The sequence below is a fragment of the Chelonia mydas genome, chromosome 3 (genome assembly GCF_015237465.2).
Source record: "Chelonia mydas isolate rCheMyd1 chromosome 3, rCheMyd1.pri.v2, whole genome shotgun sequence".
Taxonomy (NCBI): domain Eukaryota; kingdom Metazoa; phylum Chordata; order Testudines; family Cheloniidae; genus Chelonia; species Chelonia mydas.
In genome coordinates, this window is record NC_057851.1 from 66,102,803 (window position 1) to 66,123,989 (window position 21,187).

Below are 21,187 nucleotides of genomic sequence, written 5' to 3' on the forward strand. Positions count from 1 at the left end.
CAAACAGCTCCTGGCTGAGGGCATAACTGGATCCCCATGTCTCAAATCCTCCTTCACCTCCTCCTCCTCGCTGTTTACAGTAGAGTCCTGTAACTTGGGCTCCTCAGAGGTACCCATCGTGGTGTGCATGATGGTGTAGGGTCTCCACCAAGTATGGCATTCAGCTTTTTGTTAAAGCAGCAGATCTGCAGCTCACCTGTTGTCCTCCCTGGCCTACTGTTATGCCTGATCCAACTGCTTCATTTTCATGCTGGTCCCTCTCATACCCCTTCTCCTGCATCCTGCATGCAATGTGCTCATAGATGTCAACATTTCTATGGCTGGTCTGTAGCTGTGCCTGCACAGTCTTCTCCCCACAGGCCAAGGAGATCCAATATATCTCCTATCTACTCAAGGCCAGAGCACATCTGGAATGTGTAGCTCGCATGGTCAGCTGGGCAGTTGCGCACAACAATGGAGAGCTGCTAGGTGTGCTCGCCAAGATGGACGGTCACAAAAAGGCATTTCAAAAATCTGCAGGGTCATAAAGGGGGGGTGGCTTCGGTCTCCCCTGGGCAGTGGAGTTCACAAGTGTGACCAGAGCGGTCAGTGTCAAGCTTTCTGGAACAACTGTTGGAGAACTGTTAGGGGTAACACAGCTAACACAGTGTCTACATTCACACTGCACTGACCTCAATACATCCACCAAGGCTCAGTGCCAATCAGGGAGGTAAGCAATGCCCCTCTGCCATGTACATTGGCCAAACCAGACAGTCTCTACATAAAAGAATAAACGGACACAAATCAGATGTCAAGAATTATAGCATTCAAAAACCAATCGGAGAACACTTCAATCTTTTTGGTCACTCCATTACAGATCTAAAAGTGGCAATTCTTCAACAAAAAAACTTCAAAAACAGACTCCAACGAGACACTGCTGAATTGGAATTAATTTGCAAACTGGATACAATTAACTTAGGCTTGAATAAAGACTGGGAGTGGATGTGTCATTACACAAAGTAAAACTATTTCCCCATGTTTATTCCCCCCCCCCACACACACACACACTGTTCCTCACACATTCTTGTCAACTGCTGGAAATGGCCCACCTTGATTAGCACTACAAAAGGTTCCCCCCCCCCGCCCACTCTCCTGCTTGTAATAGCTCACCTTACCTGATCACTCTTGTTACAGTGTGTATGGTAACACCCATTGTTTCATGTTCTCTGTGTATATAAATCTCCCCACTGTATTTTCCACTGCATGCATCCGATAAAGTGAGCTGTAGTTCACGAAAGCTTATGCTCAAATAAATTTGCTAGTCTCTAAGGTGCCACAAGTACTCCTTTTCTTTTTGCACATGCTGGAGAGAGTTCAAAGGAAGGCCACAAAAACGATTCAGGGGTTGGAAAACAAACCCTGTGATGTGAGTCTTAAGGAGTTCAATTTATTCAGTTAACTGAAGAGCAGGTTGAAAGTGGCTTGATCACTCCTAAGTACTTACACATCTTGTGATAAAGACATAAAAAGATCCAATGAGCGGAAATTGAAATTAGACAAATTCAGCCTTGAAATAAGATTAAATTTTAAATTTAAATAATTTTTAAATTTTAATAAGATTTAAATAAATTTATAAATATAAATATTATTATATTATATAATATATTTATAAATTTTAAATTTAAATTAGTGGAAATTGAAATTAGACAAATTCAACCTTGAAATAAGATTAAAATTTCCTAGCTGTGAGGGGAATTAAACATTGGAATAGATTACCAGGGCCGGTGGCAGACTCACCATTGATTGAAATCATTAAAATGAGATTAAAAGACATATTTTCAAATGATATGATTTCATCCATCTTCTAGGAGGAAATGTTACAGTCAGGGAGGCAGGGGGAGCCTGGATGGTCCCTCTGGGTTTGATATTTGTGAATCTATTTATTCCCCCTTTTCATCTCTTTTCTTGATGGGCCGGTGGGAGAACAGAATTTTCCTCATTGCCCTCACTATATTAACAATACTTGCAGCTCTGCATTAAGACAGTAACTATGATCAAATCTCATGCTTCCCAGCTTCAGCTGGTCACCTGTAGGGTCCTGCCCATTCACAAAAAAAATCATTCCACATGAGTAGAATTTTGAAAAGCTGATGTAACAGTGGACACAAAACTACTACATCTCATATGCCCAGTTTTTTTAAACTAGAATTTCTCTAATGAGAAAACAAGCAGATATATACTCTTTATTTTAAAAGTTAAAGAATCTTTGCATTTGGGAATAAACAGAAGTAATGCTAGCATATTTAAACAAAACACCACCACATATTACAAACCATCAAACACAAAACTCTAGGCACAAAAACAAAACGGATTACAAGCAACTTCATACTACAATATTCCTAATCCAAACATCATAGAAAGTTTTCTACTCAAACAAAATTCATCTTTGTTAGAGACACAATTATCCAAAAATCTAGAAGCAAGTATTTCCCATGATTGCATAAATAAAGCAATCCAATAAAGAGAGGCCCTTAAAACAACTGGAGCAGATGGTTACGCTATCATTTTTTGCAAACTATGTAACACTACATGCAATGTATGCCTGAACCCTCAAAAATGCCACAAACCCTAAATGATGGTACAATCGTATTCCTAAAGATAGTGAACAATGTGCACCCTACAGGCAAATCTCATTCATGGAATTAGAAGAGCAAATGGCTAAGAGTGTAAAAATAAAAAAGATTCTCTAAGTATATTAGAAATAGGATGCCTGCAAAAGAATCAGTGGAATTAAATGGAGCAATTAAAAAAAGTTAAGGACATTGTCAGAAGCAGCCATTTCTTCATAGCAGTCTTCATCACACAGACTTACACAGAGAAACCTACCCTAGACCTACTTTTTTCTGGTAATAAAGACGAAGTACTCGCACAGATTTAAGTGTCAGAACAAAGTGATAATTTAAAAAGCTGTAAGTCTTCACACCCCAAGCTTATAATGTAAGAGTTAGTAGTAAAGTAGCATCCTTTTCCCAGAATTGCCTCCGCAGAGCTACACTTGTGGGAGAGTAATTAGCAGTACGTCCCTAAAAAGGTAGGGTAAGGAGAAAAAAGGACTAAATAAAAGACTGCTCTTCCAAACGAAGATACTAAGATACTAAATACAGAAAACAGTGCTGCATAAACATAGCTAGAGCTCCAAGAGGATCTGTTACAGTTTTCCGTAACACAAACATTCTCTAATCATGCCAAAGAAATACCTTTTAACCTCAAATCTATAAGTACAGGAACCTCAGCCAATTAACAGAATACGCGTATGTAGAATCTAGTCCATTTGGAAAGTATCTGGACAGAAATCACTTCACTCCATGATGTAGAGTACTTTCTAAAAGACTTTGTCCTATCTACAGTAACTTAATACTGTCTTTGCATCAAGCCTAGGTTTCTCATATAATGAAAGTAGTTTAGGAAAATTGGCAGATCTGGTTAAGATTAAATTTTGCAATCACCTTGGTCAATACATTTAAAATTAAACCGTCTTCATAAAGTATTGTGAAAGCCATTGGCAGATGGTAGCCAAAAATCACTGTCAAATCTACCCCTGGCAGCAGTAGCAAGACAGTTCTTTTTGTGGATGAAACAATTATTTCAGAATCTTAGGAATCACTTATCACAACAGCTGAACAACAAGTATTCAAGGTCGATAAAGCAAGTCTCCAGTTCAGAGAACAACATTTCCTCATGGAAATCTTCCAGGACTAACAAAGCATCCTGTATTACTATAGATTACTATATATCAGTGTAAGAAGTTACAATGAACCATGGATTCACCAAGGGAAAGTCATGCCTGACTAATCTAATTGCCTTCTATGATGAGATAACTGGTTCTGTGGATGAAGGGAAAGCAGTGGATGTGTTATTCCTTGACTTTAGCAAACCTTTTGACACGGTCTCCCACAATATTTTTGTCAGCAAGTTAAAGAAGTATGGGCTGGATGGATGCACTACAAGGTGGGTAGAAAGTTGGCTAGATTGTCGGGCTCAACGGGTAGTGATCAATGGCTCCATGTCTAGTTGGCAGCCGGTATCTAGCGGAGTGCCCCAAGGATCGGTCCGGGGGCCGGTTTTGTTCAATATCTTCATTAATGACCTGGAAGATGGTGTGGATTGCACCCTCAGCAAGTTTGCAGATGACACTAAATTGGGAGGAGTGGTAGATACGCTGGAGGGTCGGTATAGGATACAGAGGGACCTAGACAAATTGGAGGATTGGGCCAAAAGAAATCTGATGAGGTTCAACAAGGACAAGAGCAGAGTCCTGCACTTAGGACGGAAGAATCCCATGCACCGCTACAGACTAGGGACAGAATGGCTAGGCAGCACTTCTGCAGAGAAGGACCTAGGGGTGACAGTGGATGAGAAGCTTCATATGAGTCAACAGTGTGCCCTTAATGCCAAGAAGGCAATGGCATTTTGGCCTGTATAAGTAGGGGCATTGCCAGCAGATCGAGGGACGTGATCGTTCCCCTCTATTCGACATTGGTGAGGCCTCATCTGGAGTTCTGTGTCCAGTTTTGGGCCCCACACTACAAGAAGGATGTGGAAAAATTGGAGAGAGTCCAGCGAAGGGCAACAAAAATGATTAGGGGACTGGAACACATGACTTATGAGGAGAGGCTGAGGGAACTGGGATTGTTTAGTCTGCAGAAGAGAAGAATGAGGGGGGATTTGATAGCTGCTTTTAGCTACCTGAAAGGTGGATCCAAAGAGGATGGCTCTAGACTATTCTCAGTGATAGCAGATGACAGGACAAGGAGTAATGGTCTCAAGTTGCAGTGGGGGAGATTTAGGTTGGATATTAGGAAAAACTTTTTCACTAGGAGGGTGGTGAAACATTGGAATGCATTACCTAGGGAGGTGGTGGAATCCCCTTCCTTAGAAGTTTTTAAGGTCAGGCTTGACAAAGCCCTGGCTAGGATGATTTAGCTCGGGATTGGTCCTGCTCTGGGCAGGGGGTTGGACTAGATGACCTCCAGAGGTCCCTTCCAACTCTGATATTCTATGATTCTATGATACTGCCTCACTGAAGAAAGCAAAAAACTGGTTAGAGAATCTACTCGTTGATTCTCAAACAGATCTAGAAACTCAGGCACAACCAGCGGAAGCTACAGTGAAAAGACCCTTACAATATTATTACCAACAAAGATAATCCCATGCTGGAGCACTCACCAGAAAGCCTGGATTCCCTCTCACCCTTGAGCAAAAAAATGGGAGCAAAAAATGCGATGTCAGGTTGCAGATGAAGATCATGGAAGACACAATCTTGTGTCTAAATTTCTTCCCTCAAGACAGAGCACCACAGCACATATTTCTATTCTTATCAAAAGCGCCATTAACTTTTTAATTACATGAAGTAATCAGAACTTGGTTTTATCAGAGGAAAGAAAGCACCTCCATCAACACATTGTACTCTAGGAAACAGGTTCACTTCTGAAACAAAGAAAAAGGCACCTACCAGGTGAAAAAAATCAGTATATATTGAAAGCTTGGCTAATAATAGTTGATACAATTAGGTTCATTTTTGTAATCAAACCAACACCTGGAAAAGTGCTGAAGCCAAGTGGATTTATTAAAATTCTGCATTTGAATTATGTATCACGAAAATCTGACCTCCATATCATGTTACGGCCATTTAATGCCATCCTCCTGTCAAAGTTAGATGGAGATACTAGGTGAGTCTTCCAACTTTATTTGGCCGCAAAAGAACACTGGAGAAAAATGCCCATTTTCTGGCAGGTGGAGCCACCAAACAGACACATTCTATGAAACAACAATGTCCAGATCTCTAATTATCTATCTGATAAGAAAAAAGGTGAGATCACAGAAAAAGCACTCATTGTGGAAGGATTAACTATCTCATTGTAAACTGAAGAAACTGAGCAAAATAAGTTACATTTCTTAATTTAGCTACAAGCAAAGCATCACCATTTCTGCCCCTAAACACATCCTTTCAACACTTCCCCCTTTTTTCACCCCACCCACCCAACCGATATACACAAATAAAATCATAATAGAAATCTGTTACAATACTGTAATATCCATTCACTCTCCTTTAATCAAACAACCAATAGAAGGTAGCCTGTTAAAACTTGTGTTACCCAGAGAAGCATAATTACAAGTACAGACAAGTTGCTAGAAAATTAAAAGCCTGAGCAGTTAATAATTTAGAATGAATTTGTTAAAAAGCAAAAATTTCAAGTCTATAAGTGACATGATGTGATCCTTCATTCACATGTGCAAAAATGTGCTACATCATATCACCTCAGACCTATAGTATCTATAGCTTAACTTTATACTTGAAGGAAACCCAAGCATTATAAAAAGAAAAGGAGTACTTGTGGCACCTTAGAGACTAACCAATTTATGTGAGCATGAGCTTTCGTGAGCTACAGCTCACTTCAAGCTCATGCTCACATAAATTGGTTAGTCTCTAAGGTGCCACAAGTACTCCTTTTCTTTTTGCGAATACAGACTAACACGGCTGTTACTCTGAAACCAAGCATTATAGTATATAATGCTTCTTTTAAAAAAAATCTCCTTGTGGATTCCAGCCAGTCTGTTTGTTAAGTCATTTGACATATACGCCCAACGTAAGCATTATGTTAGCTCGGGGGGTAGGGGGAATTTTGGGTTTTTTTAAGTTAGTTTATATTATATTCTTGTAAGAGTATGGGTCATTATAGAAAGAACTAGGTAACAACCCACTTTTTTCCCAATCACAATTCCATGAAGCTGTAGCATTCGATCAGATATGTATGCCTTAAAGTCAATCGTTAGCCATCCTCTCACCCCCCACTGATCTCAGTATACAGTTGCTCAGATAAATCAGACACATTCATCCTCCATGGTACTTTACGTAGTCACTGTAATTTTCACTTAGGATATTTAATTTAAAAAAATCTATCTTACATGGAAAACACTTGACTTCATATTCTTTCAAATCCAATAGTCTTTTATCACAGCCAGAGCTTTCTTTCTACTTTTTATAGTAACTAAAAAGATAGTGTTAAATTATATTTATGATTTTAATAGAAACTGCATGTATATGGATATGAAATATAAAAAGGTACTCATACAATTGTAAATAAAGTAATTCAAACTCCTTAATACTTTGGCTTTTGGATCAGTTCATGTGCATTAACATGATAAAATGTAGATAGCCTGGTTTTTGTTTGCACTATTTTAAATTATTCAATACACATTTGAAACCTTTTAATATTCTTCTTGGGAGGAGATTTTTTTTTCAAGACTGGTGTCTCATTACCTTATCCACACTATTCCTGTCTGAACATTCAGCTCCACTCATTAGAACTAACATCTGCTACAAACGTTATTAATGAGATACGTATCAAGGGATACAGGCAAGCCACAAACCACCTGGGCTAATCACACTTTTTGGTACAAAAGCCAATAACAGCACCAAATATAGAACCTGCCTTAACATATTGTAATAATTATCTTATTCATACAGCAACTGCAATTTCTAAAATCCAACCCTTCAAAATTAGGTGCATTTGTAAAACCATATGTGTATCTTCTAGCTACTGCTAACGTACAATGTATACCCTTTATTAACAAAGCCACAGGGCATAATTTTTGTAATGGAAAATTTTCAATTTCCCTTTTAGATTTGTATGTCTCATGAATGTATTAGCATAAAAATATTTTCAGGATACCAGAGGCTTAGTAATAACTGCTTCAATAAATACATAATATAGAATTCACATTACACAGTTTTAGAACATTTTTAAACTTTAAAGGTTCACTAAAAATTTTAAGCAACAAACCTTAAAAAGTATATTTAAGTTTTTTTCCCCAAACTGCATGATTTACATGTAGTTATTTTAAATGTACATGTTAAAATTACAAAGGAAATATTTCCAAAAGGAAAACATTACTTAGGTGAACTTCAAAAGCTTTTGGTTTGATGTTTTAAGGTCATTTGCCAGACCGTATCAATACTTGGGATTCAGCAATCAGTAGCCAGCAATCAATCCAAGCCCCAAGTATAGAAAAAGAAAGTCACAATTTGCATCACCTGATCTCAGCACACCTTGAAAGCTGGAAAACCCAAAGGCTCTTTGTTTTTGGTTTCTATTGTGTTTAAAATTTCTTGGGAGTATAACATTGTTTATTACAAAAAAAAAAGGGGGGGGGGCAAAAATCAGTGCAAAAAAATTTACTAGACAGTTTTCTGTGAAAATATTGGGGTTAATATTGATGGACAGGAGGACTGGGGGGGAAAAAGCAAAAAACAGAGAAAAGGGTATTGAAAGTAGAAGCAGTTTAATCTCCTTCTAGAGTAGGGTGCTGGTTCCAGGGAATTCCAGCACTGGTTTTTTCGTTTGTTTTTAAAGGACTCAAGCACTGATGTACACATATGTACATATATACAAGCAAGTGTATCTTCCACTACATTGCCTTACTTTAACAGACAACCTCATAGTTACAATTAGTTTGTTTACTTATTAATAAACATACAACAGAGTATTGGATTTTCTTAATATGATTAGAATTTTCATGTACTTCAGTAGTCCAAAATTTCAGTGGAAAAAAAAATCAGTTAAAAATGAATAGTGGCTTTTGTAAAACCCCAGAATTATTCAGTAAAAATTAGTAAAAACAGAAAATAAAGGATGTCAGTAAATTCAATCAATGAAAACAATCACAGTTTTCCATGTTAATATTCGGATTTTGTACAGATTCACAGGTACACAGATACACAGGTTGCTTGCCACAGATGATTGAAGAAGGGCTAATCCTAAATAAAAAGATATCCCCAGATTCCAGAAGAAAAAGTCACCATTTAAGGAGGTAGCTAGTACTATATTTTAACAATATTTTAGACAATTAACATTAAAATGACCACACTGGGTCAAATCAATGGTCCATCTAGCCCAATATCCTGTCTCTGACAGTGGCCACGGGCAGATGCTCCAGAGGGAACGAACGTAACAGTGCAATTTCACATGATCTATCCCTTGTTGTCCAGGCTCCGCTTCTGACAGTTGGAGTTTTAGGGACACCATTGAGCAATGGATCACATCCGTGACCATCCTGGCTAATAGCCATTGATATCCTCAATGAACTTTTCTGGCTCTTTTTTGAATCCAGTTATAGTTTTGGCCTTCACAACATCCCATGACAATAAGTTTCACAGGTTGACTGTGTTGTGTGAAGAAGTACTTCTTTTTGTTTGTTTGTTTTTAACCTGCTGTCTAATAATTTCATTGGGTGATCCCTGGTTCTTTTGTTATGTGAAGGGGCAAACAACACTTCCTTATTCACTTTACCCACACCATTCACAATTATATAGACCCCTATCATATCTTCCCTTATTTGTCTCTTTTCTAAATCCCAGTCTTCTTAATCTCTTCTCATTTGGAAGCTGATCCATAACTCTAATCATCTTCATTGCCCTTCTCTGCACCTTTTGCAATTCTGATTTAACTTTTTTGAGATGGGCTGACCAGCACTGTATGCAAGATCCAACGTGTCAGCATACCATGGGTTTCTATAGGGACATTATGATATTTTCGGCTTTATTTTCTCTCTCTTTCCTAACGGTTACTAACAATTAACAGCTTTCTCACTTTTACCCTTTTTAGGTGACAAATCTGAGGAACTGTCCCACTGAGGTGTCAACAGAAATGGTTTTGGAACAAATTGATAAATGAAACAATAATAGGTCAGCAGGACCCCTGCAGTCACCTAAGAGTTCTCAAGGAACTCAAATATGAAACTGTAGAACTACTAAACAGTGGTATGTAACCTATCACTTAGATCAACAGCTGTACCAGCTGACTGGAGGATAACTAATGCGATGCCAATTTTCAAAAAAAGTTTAGAGGCAATCCTGGCCATTACAGGTAGGCAAACTGGTTGAAACCATAGTAAAGAACAGAATCATCAGACACATAGGTGAACACCTTGAAACTGTAGTAAAGAACAGAGTTATCAGATATATAGATGAACACGATTTGTTGGGGAAGAGTCAACCCAGCTTTTGTAAAGGGATTTCATGCCTAACCAATCTAACAGAAAATTTTGAAGGGGTCAGCAACCATGTGGACAAAGGTGATCCAGGAGGTATAGTATATCTGGATTTTCAGAAAGCCTTTGACAAGGTCCCTCACCATAGGCTCTTAAGCAAACTAAGCAATCATGGCATAAGAGGGAAGGGTCCTCTCATGGATCAGTAACTGGTTAAATGACAGGAAACAAAGAGTAAGAATCAATAGTCAGTTCTCAGAATGGAGAAAGGTAAATAGCAGAGCCCCCCCGGGATCTGTACGGGTACCAATACTATTCAACATATTCATAAATCATCCAGAAAACGGGGTCAGCAGTGAGGTGGCAAAGTCTGCAGCGGATACAAAATTTCTCAAGGTAGTTAAGTCCAAAGCAGACTCTAAAGAGTTACAAAGGGATCTCACAAACCTGGGTGACAGGGCAACAAAATGGCAGATGAAAGTCAATGTTGATAACCACATACTAATACATATTGGAAAACATAATCCCAACTATATATATATATACACACACACACACACACACAACAGGATGGGGTCTAAATTAGCTATTACCACTCAAGACAGAGACCTTGAAGTTATCGCGGATAGTTCTCTGAAAACATCCTCTCATGTGCAGTGCCAGTCAAGAAAGCTAATAGAATGTTAGGAACGGTTAGGAAAGAGATAGATAACAAAACAGAAAAGATCATAATGCCCCTATATAAAGCCATGGAATACCCAAACCTTGAATGCTGTGGGAAGTTCTGATTGCCCCCTCTCAGAAAAGATATATTTGAATTGGAAAAGGTACAGAGAAGGTCAACAAAAATGATTAAGGGTATGGAACAGCTTCTATATGAGGACAGATTAAAAAGACTGTGACTCTTCAGCTTGGACAAGAGATGACTGGGGGATTGGGAGTGGGAATATGACAGAAGTCTATAAAATCATGAATGGTGTGGAGAAAGTGAAAGTGTTATTTACCCCTTCACATAACACAAGAACAAGAGGTCACCCAATGAAATTAATAGGTATCAGATTTAAAATTAACAAAAGGAAGTACTTCTTCACGCAATGCACAATCAACCAGTGGAACTCGTAGCAAAGGCCAAAACTATAACTGGATTAAAAAAAATTAGATAAATTCATGGCAGAAAGGTCCATCAATGGCTATAAGCCAAGATGGTCAAGGATGAACCCTGTGTTTTGGGCGTCCCTAAGCCTCTGACTCCCAAATCTAGGACTGGACAACAGCGGATGGATTACTTTGATAATTGCCCTGTTCTGTTCACTCCCATCGAAGCATCTGGCATTGGTCACGGTCAGAAGACAAAATACCGGGCTAGATGGACCATTGGTATGGCCCAGTATGGCTATTCTTATGTACGTATAAAGAATTGAAACAGATTCCAGTGCCACTTAGTGACATCACAAACATCGTAAATATGACAAAGGAGCCCAAATGTTAAACTACTAATTTCTGTTTTGACTCAAATTTTTCCTACTAGCTGAATTTTCTCATTTAACCTCATCTTAATATTTTGATTTATTTTGTGTTTTAAGTCAGTTTTTGAGTTGGGCATATGGGAAAGAAGATGTCCCTCATAATAATTAGCATACTTGTTGGGTATAAAAATACTAACCTATTTAAAAAAATTTTAGCTTGCCACAGACTTAATCCTGAATGAGGAGTACTACACCTTTATGCTGTTAAACAAGATACTTAGAAAACAAATTTTTCCAAAGCAGCTGAAAATTATGTTAATAATTTCAAGCACAAAAACACTAACGGCATGGCACCCATCTCTCACAAGCACCCCTTCTGCTCAGGTGTGTCTGCAGTCTTTAAATAGTCTTGGCCCTGGTATCAGGCCATACTCCCAGGGCTTCCTCTCTGGACGTAGTGGTTTCACCCTCTTGGTCTATTCTGGTCCCAGCTCAGCCACTAAGTAGTTCAGTTCACCTTCTCGGGGTTTATCAATGTTCAATTGTAGGCTGCTTCCCCAGTGGCCTATGGGGGGGACCCAGGCCCGCTCACTACTCTGAGTCCCAGCCCAGGGACCCTAAGAATACCAGCCATGCACTACCATATCCCTTTAACTAAACTACTTTCAGTTCCCTGGGCCACTTCCCCGCAGCCTCAGCCTTCACCAAAGCGCCACCCTTACCTCCGGGCTCTTCTTTGTTCAGGCCCAGCATCTAGCCAGGACCTCATTCTCACTCGCCCAGTTCCTGCTGGCACTCAGCTGTCCGTGGTACTACAGTTCCCTTTGGCCAGCCAAGAGCACTGCCTGAACTCCTCTGGCTCCAGCAAGTAACTGTCAGTCTCTGGGTCTGCAGCTCCTTTTAATATGGCTCTCCTGGGGCCTGACTGGCTCCCTGCAGCCTTTCCCTGATCGGCTATCTACTGCACAGTCTCTTTAGACCACTCGGAGGACTTAGCTCCACTGCCCCTTTCCTTGGATGGGTGTGGCAGGGGGCTTCTGGGCCTAGTCCACCCAGACACAAACATGGACAGTGTTTTGTTTTTGTGCTTGAACCCACACTGAATGCAGATCTCCAGACAAGTAAGTATTTCAATATGCAGGTCACTAGAGAGAGGGGCACACACAAATCTGCATTTCTGGAGATCTATACACAGCAAGGGACAAATTCTGAACTCCCAACTTCAATGGGACTATTTATTTATTTAGGATTTAAATGGCTAGGGATGCTTAGACCCCCTTCCCCCAATTCACACGCTTAAATGCTTTGCTGAACTGGGGCCTTTGATACTACAGTAATAGATATATCACAAATTAGGTAGATAAGTAGGATTTTGCTTCAGTGTTCAAAACAGATCATCAGTTGCCTTTCAGGAGGCTCAGATACTGGAGCATCATTTTGTTGGTCTGCTGTATGTACTGATTTAAATATCGACAGTGATAGTCTGTGTGACAGTCATTAATTTCATTGAGGGCCTGATTTTTTTCAGAGGTCTGCAATTACCATTGATTTCAACAGGAGTTGAGTTCTCACCTTTTGGAATTTTTTTTAAATGCTTCCTGTATCATGGGGTTATCTATACAATAGCACAAGTATTTTTTATTTGCTTTATGGATAGTTGTGCTTATTGTTTGACTATCAACCATCACTGTTTTTTCCCCTTCTCAAATTAACAGAGCCCTAAAAATAAAACAAGCAGTAATCGTACGCAATATTGAGGAAGAATGTAACAAAAGCGCTTTACTACAATCCTTTTAAATACAACTACTTTTGGGGGGTTTAACTGAAGATAAGGTGCAGTCTTATAGACAAGATGTGAGTTGTGAGCAGAGAAACTGGAGCAGTGGGGGAGCTTGTCATATGTACTCAGTTAAGGTTTTGTCAGTAGTTGGGTTTTGTGTCTCTGAACAGGGAAATAGTGTGACAGAAGTTTGTGTGACCTGTTAACATGGAGGGATGTTCGCAGGTACATGTATGAGTGGCGTGTGTTTATTACCTGAAGGTATTTCAGAAGTGAGAGATCTGTGATGTCTGTCATTGACACAGCATGCTTTCAGTGAGGGAGAGAGTAGCATTTGGGCTTTGTCTACTGAGAATTACAGTAAGGTCACCAAAGAGACTTCAGTGGAAGCAGGAAAGTAATGAAACTAACATTGGAAACCTCTCCATGGAATGAATGGCTTCAATAGGAAGACAGCAAGTTGCGAGCCTGGGTAGGGCAGGAATGGGCGTTGGTCAGTAGGAGAGGATTTGAAATCTGGGAGTTGGAATTCGTCCTTTCTTTCCAGGTGTATGTTTGATGATCTGTTTTGAACACTGAAGCAAAATCCTACTTATCTACCTAATTTGTGATATATCTATTACTGTAGTATCAAAGGCCCCAGTTCAGCAAAGCATTTAAGCATGTGAATTGGGGGAAGGGGGTCTAAGCATCCCTAGCCATTTAAATCCTAAATAAATAAATAGTCCCATTGAAGTTGGGAGTTCAGAATTTGTCCCTTGCTGTGTATAGATCTCCAGAAATGCAGATTTGTGTGTGCCCCTCTCTCTAGTGACCTGCATATTGAAATACTTACTTGTCTGGAGATCTGCATTCAGTGTGGGTTCAAGCACAAAAACAAAACACTGTCCATGTTTGTGTCTGGGTGGACTAGGCCCAGAAGCCCCCTGCCACACCCATCCAAGGAAAGGGGCAGTGGAGCTAAGTCCTCCGAGTGGTCTAGAGAGACTGTGCAGTAGATAGCCGATCAGGGAAAGGCTGCAGGGAGCCAGTCAGGCCCCAGGAGAGCCATATTAAAAGGAGCTGCAGACCCAGAGACTGACAGTTACTGACTAGCTGCTTGGGTACATGGTGGAATAATGTGCACTATGGAGGTATGATTTCTAAGGCGGATTAATGTGTTGCTCATTAATTGGTCTGAGTAGATCCTGCTGTTCCCTAGTGCACTTTAACATCGTGCTGTTTCAGACTAGAAATCACACCCCCATAGTTTGCACTGCTGCTCTATATAGCAAATCTGATTTTTCTACTGATATTTCTAACTAGGGCTGTCAAGCGATTTAAAAAATTGATCGTGTTTAAATAGAATACCATTTATTTAAATATTTTTGGATGTTTCCTACATTTTCAAATATATTGATTTCAGTTACAACACAGAATACAAAGTGTACAGTGCTCACTTACAAATGTAGAATTATGTACAAAAAAGACTGTATTCAAAAATTAAACAATGTAAAACTTTAGAGCCTACAAGTCCACGCAGTCCTACTTCAGCCAATTGCTTAGACAAGCAAGTTTGGTTACAATTTGGAGGAGATAATGCTGCCTATTTCTTGTTTGCAATGTCACCTGAAAGTGAGAACAGACGCTCATGTTGCACTGTGGTAGCCGACGTCGGAAGACATTTATGTGCCAGACGTGCTAAAGATTCATGCTTCAACCACCGTTCCACAGGACATGCATCCATGCTGATGACGGGTTCTGCTTGATAACGATACAAAACAGAGCAAACCGAAGCATGTTCATTTTCATCCTCCGAGTCAGATGTCACAAGCAGAAGGTTCATTTTCTTTTTTGGTGGTTTGAGTTCTGTAGTTTCCGCATCTGAGTGTTGCTCTTTTAAGACTTCCGAAAGCATGCTCCATACCTCGTCCCTCTCAGATTTTGGAAGGCACTTCAGATTCTTAAAGCTTGGGTCGAGTGCTGTAGCTATTTTTAGAAATCTCACATTGGTATCTTCTTTGCGTTTTGTCAAATCTGCTGTGAACGTGTTCTTAAAATGAACAAGTACATAAAAGGTTGTTACAAGCAGGAGGGAGAAAAAAATTTCTTCTTAACCACAGAGGATAGGACAAGAAGCAATGGGCTTAAATTGCAGCAAGGGAGATTTAGGTTGCACATCAGGAGAAGCTTCATAACTGTCAGGGTGGTTAAGCACTGGAATAAATTGCCTAGGGAGGTTGGGCAATCTCCATCATTGGATATTTTTAAGAGCAAGTTAGACAAATTCCTGTCAAGGATGGTCTAGATAATACTTAGTCCTACCATGAGTGCATGGGACTGGACTAGCTGACCTCTCGGGGTCCCTTCCAGTTCTATGATTCTATGTGCTGGGTCATCATCCAACACTGCTGTAACATGAAATATATGGCAGAATGCTGGTAAAACAGAACAGGAGACATTCAATTCTCCCACAAGGAGATCAGTCACAAATTTAATTAATGCATTATTTTTTAATCAGAATCATCAGCATGGAAGCATGTTCTCTGGAATAGTAGCCGAAGCATGAAGGGGCATATGAATGTTTAGTATATCTGGCACGTAAATACCTTGCAATGCCAGCTACAGAAGTGCCATGCAAATGCCTGTTCTCACTTTCAGGTGACATTGTAAATAAGAAGCAGGCAGCAGTGCCTCCCATAAATGTAAACAAATGTGTTTTTGTTCGCGATTGGCTGAACAAGAAGTAGGACTGAGTGGACTTGTAGGCTCTAAAGTTTTACATTGTTTTGTTTTTGAGTGCAGTTATGTAACAAAAAAATCTACATTTGTAAGTTACACTTTCACGATAAAGAGATTGCACTACAGTACTTGTATAAGGTGATTTGAAAAATACTATTTATTTTGTTTATCGTTTTTACAGTGCAAATATTTGTAATAAAAAAATAATAGTATAAAGTGAGCACTGTACACTTTATATTCTGTGTTGTAATAGAAATCAATATATTTGAAAATGTAGAAAAATATCCAAAAATATTTAATAAATTTCAATTGGTATTCTGTTTAACAGTGCGATTAATCACGATTAATTTTTTTTAGTTAATCGTGTGAGTTAACTGCGATTAATTGACAGCCCTATTTATAACTTCTCTTTTTGTATTAATTCTCTATCCTCGCTAGTATCTGCAACATCTGCACATCCTTTGAATAGAGACCATGCCCCATTATTATGTGTGTGGGGCAATCAGTTCACTGTTAGAGCTCAAATGTATGTCCTCTGTGAACACAGTATCCTGTAACTTTGAACTTAAATAGCTGATCCAGGAATTTTTCCATTCTTTCATAACATCTAGAACTAAAGGGAGCTGGCAATTTCTTCTTCATTTCTTATATTCTTCTTACCCATAGTATTTTGCTGCTACTCCTCTTCATTACTCAGACACCTCAGTTGTGTATATATTTTTGACAGTGCCAAATCACGGCTCCTTTTTCCCCTCTCCTAGACAGATAATTACATGGGGGGGGGCAGGAGGGGAATACTGTTAGAAAGTCCAGGTGCCGGTGCAACCTTAAATTGGTCCCATTTGTGCATACCATGCACACCAGTGGCAAGTTCAACACCAAATGCTTTATAAATGTTTGTTCCCCAAAGCATAAGGTCTTTCCCCAACTCTTTACCAACTACCAAGGCACAGAGCAAGAGCAGGGAAAAATCTCACCTCCGTGAGATCTCAGGCTTCTATAGCCCTTCCTGCCAGTCTTCCCTGTCTCTTCCTGCCTCTTAACTGTGTCAGCTGATCACTCAGCTGAATCACCCAGCTAATTAGTTAATCACTTAGTATTTAAACTATTACCTTGTCAATTTACCCCATGTGGGGACCCTTATAAAATAAACAGAGTAGTGAGTCAGCCTTAGGCTAGTCACACACTGTCACAATGTGTTGTGACCATCTTGTCCAGCATCACATGGAAAGTCTGTAGAAGAGCCAGGAAAAGAACTCCGCTCTCCTGGAACTCGGTCCAATAACTTAAACAGAAGAGAATACCCTCTCCTTACAATCCTCTGCCTCATTCATTATCCATCTTGTGCAGTGATTGAGGCAGGAATCCTACAGACCTGAAGAAGAGCTCTGTGTAAGCTCAAAAGCTTGTTTCTTTCACCAGCAGAAGTTGGTCCAATAAAAGATATTAGTTCACTCAACTTCTTTCTCTAATATCCTAGGACCGACATGGCTACAACAACACCGCATATAACAAATAGTATGTGAATATGCAATTAAACACTATCATAATGCATAATGTTCTTTTATTACAGTTTTTTGTGACTTCCCAGGGTTTTTAAAAAGCAAATTGAGACAAATGTACAGTGGGGCCCCAGTCTAGTTGGCCCTCTAGGCACTTACTGCTATATAAATGCCAAATAATAAAGATTACAAGAGCAATAAATTATTATTCAAGGTATAAACAGAACACCAGCGAAAGTCACGAAGAAATTTTCTCCCAGTGCACACACAGGTACATTATGGAGTTTCTTCTTATTTGATAGCTATTAATTTTAGCAACACTCCACCATTTTAGAGTCAGGGAATCTATTTCAAACCAGAATTAACTGCAAGTGTGACCACAGTATAGCTTCAGCACTAGTCACCATGTCAGTTTCACTGATCTGATTATTTAGTTGCTTATTGATTAATTTTTTTTATTCCTACATTTTACTTGTATCATTTCTTATATGGCTTCTAAGGGAGGCAGTGTTTTACTTCTCATATGGAATACAGTGGTGAGAGAATCTTTTTCATATCCCCTTCCACTTCTCGAACACTCCCAACAAAATACAGGAAATAGCTAATGTTTAAGAAGGTTTGTTCACCACATGTATATATTAGCTTGGGGAAAGTAAAATTTAAAACTCCAGCTTATCCTGCTCCAGTCTACACTTAAAATTTAGATCAAACTAGCTATGGGCTGTGGAAGAATTCTTCCATTGACCTAGCTACCATTGCTTGGGGGTGTGGATTACCTACATCAACAGAAATACCCCATCCATACATATAGGAAGTGTCTATATTATTGTGCTACAGCGGTATAGCTGCAGCTGTGCCGCTGTAGTTCCTGTAGTCTAGACATGCCCTCTATAGTCTGCATTGATTTGTAATGCCAGACACAGAATAGCTTTACTTTGCTCACTATATATTATTGATGAGTTGTCTGGAAATGGTAGCTGCAAGCATTTTCAATGCATGATGCTAGCTAGTTTCTCTACTGATTCTGTAACCACTTCAATTGAACTGCTCTTGTAACTTTCTTCCTACAGAGCACAGTGAATTAAAATGGATATCCCTATACAACTTCCAACAGCAGAAGGGGGAGAGGAGGTATTTTCTCTCTTTATCCAGCGGTAGATCAACTGTCAAAAATACATTCTACACATACAAGTCTTGCACACAAATGCAGACTGAAAAATTTATTCCTGCAACTCTACTAAAAGAATGTTAACACTGCAATACATGTAACAGAAGTTACTGTTCAATCAGAAGGATGCTGACGAGTCAAACAATTACAATTCTAACACAGGACTACAGTACTAATACCTTTGAAGAATTATGACATTCCAATCATTAGTAGAATGCATTGTCAACAGGAAAAGTAAATAAAATTTTCAAATGTCAGCAACTGAAGAACAGATTAAAAATAAAGATTTATCTGTGTACCATAAGGTATAACTTTTTTGTTACCAAGCTGAGTTCCTTTAAGCTTCTAACTGTACATTATCTTAGGCCTGGTCTACAATAGGAAATTAGATCTGTATAACTATGTCGCTGAGGGGTGTAAAAAATACAGACCCCTGAATGACACAGTTAAACCAACCTAACCCCTGATGTAGACAGCGCTAGGTCGATGGGAGATGCCCTCCCATCGGTGTAGGTAACGCCTTCACTGAACTGCTACGGGTGCAGCATTACAGTGTTTTAAGTGCAGACAACCCCTATTATAAGGCACTCATCACCATGGTATCCAAGCCCAGCTGGTTACCAACAGGCAAAACTCAGGGAGGACAAAAATTAAAGCAAAAACATTAAATAAAATACACTTAAAGGAACATTCAGTCTGTAGAAAAGCATCCCAGATGAAAGAGGCTTGACATCAAGCTTCAGCATAACTTATGTACAATAGCAAACTATATTAGAACTTCAATTTTTTAGAGCTGACTGTTTCTTTAACAAAACAAAACATGCCTCTCCATTGCACAAGGCAGAAATTCACACTCCAAAGAGCATACAAACTGCTCATCAAAACAATTTGCTTTATGTACCAGTGAATTATGTAATTTTTTTCTATATGAAACTTACCGAGTGCCATCTGCTTTCCAGCTTACTTTGTATGGCTTCTGCTCTAAAAGTTTAATATTTTGTTTGTCCATAGAAATAGGCTGTGCTCCAGGGAATCCAGACCTAAAAGAAGCAGGGTTTTTATTAATACTCTACGAGTATCCATACAAGGTAATGTATTTCTCAAATCAATCTTGCATGAGACACAGTTAACACTACCTTTTCTACAAGGTTAACTTTTAGTTGGAACATCTTCCATAACAAGGGTTTTTTTTTCTTACAATAGGCACCCAGTTTTTGATAAGCACATAAAGCATTTTTGAGTATAACAAATGATAGTAGCCTGAGTTACTCAAGAGTTCAAAACTGCAAGTGTTTTGCTTTGTTTGTTTGAACTTATTACTAAGCTATTAGATTTGTAAACTAAGTGGTACTGTGAATATTCCATGAGCCTTTCACTTCTGGAAACTGACATTCAAATTCTGGATTACATCTAGAAATGGTACTAAACCAGGGTTCACATCAATGCTAGGTACAAATTCAAACCAGCAATGAGTGCATCAGAAAGGCCAAGAAATGGAAAAACTAGGGTTTTGCACATCAGAACAGATGTGTATTGATATTTGTATAAGTAAACTTGCAATTTTTTGCCTGGTTCAAGCCACTGTTATTTAGTTTAATGTGCACTAAAACTCCCCCAAAACTTTTAAAATAATGATTAGACCAAACTATTGCCTTTGGTATTTGTGTAGCAATGGCTAACATGAACATAATTTATTATCTGACCCTGGAAATATGATTCTGGAATCTTGTTTCTTAAATTATAACAGCTGATCATTCTCTTTTCTTTGTAGGCCATTATAGTTTTACTGTTGAATATTTCTGGTTACCCTTTTTTTTTTTTTGGGGGGGGGGGGGGGGGGGGGGGAGGGAACGGACGGGCGGATGACTGTCCATCCCAATAATAGCTGCCTGCTTGACTTTTCACAAAATTAAGAATATAATATTGAATTTTTGGATTGTTCAAAGAAAAAAGTTTTAATTTAATTATTTTTCCCATACCCTTCCCATCCACAGAATTGCTGACATTTTTGTTGTATTTCTCTTAACTTTGGTTGAGTTGTCACTTGGGTTACACGTTTAACTGTCACTCCTTCCAAGAAAATTGCACCCTAAAAAAGAATACAGAAAGCAATTAGAATTTAAGATCTATCACAAAAGCAATTCAGAAAACTGATGCTTTCACGTACACACGGACTTCTAGACTGACTAAGATTTAAAGTCATTGATATTTAAGGTTACAAAACTAAGGTCGATTTACCCTGGTAGTGCAGACTTACCCTGGTAGTGAACAACATAGCTGGTGTCGACATAGCTTAGGTTGACTTATTGCGGTGTCTACACCGCGCTGCATCAACAGGAGACTCTCTCCCGTTGAGTTACCTTACTCCTCTCATTCCAGTGGAGTATCGGAGTCGACCGGAGAGCACTCTGCGGTCGATTTAGCAGATCTTCACTAGACCCCCTAAATCAACCCCCGCTACATCGATCGTAACAGCATCATTCCCTGGTAAGTGTAGACATGGCCTCAGTTTCCATTACAG

At 39.1% G+C, this 21,187-nt stretch overlaps 1 protein-coding gene across 4 annotated transcripts in view; it reads right to left on the reverse strand.

The window, feature by feature from the left end:
* Positions 1–21,187, reverse strand: part of RNGTT (RNA guanylyltransferase and 5'-phosphatase) — a 449,575-nt gene that overhangs the window by 364,050 nt on the left and 64,338 nt on the right. For all 4 annotated transcript variants that reach the window (XM_037894454.2, XM_037894456.2, XM_043542650.1 and 1 more), the window contains exons 7-8: positions 20,646–20,755; positions 19,605–19,706 (exon numbers count right to left, since the gene is read on the reverse strand). In XM_037894454.2, coding sequence (XP_037750382.2) covers positions 19,605–19,706; positions 20,646–20,755 — 212 coding nt within the window. The remainder of the gene's footprint in view (positions 1–19,604; positions 19,707–20,645; positions 20,756–21,187) is intronic.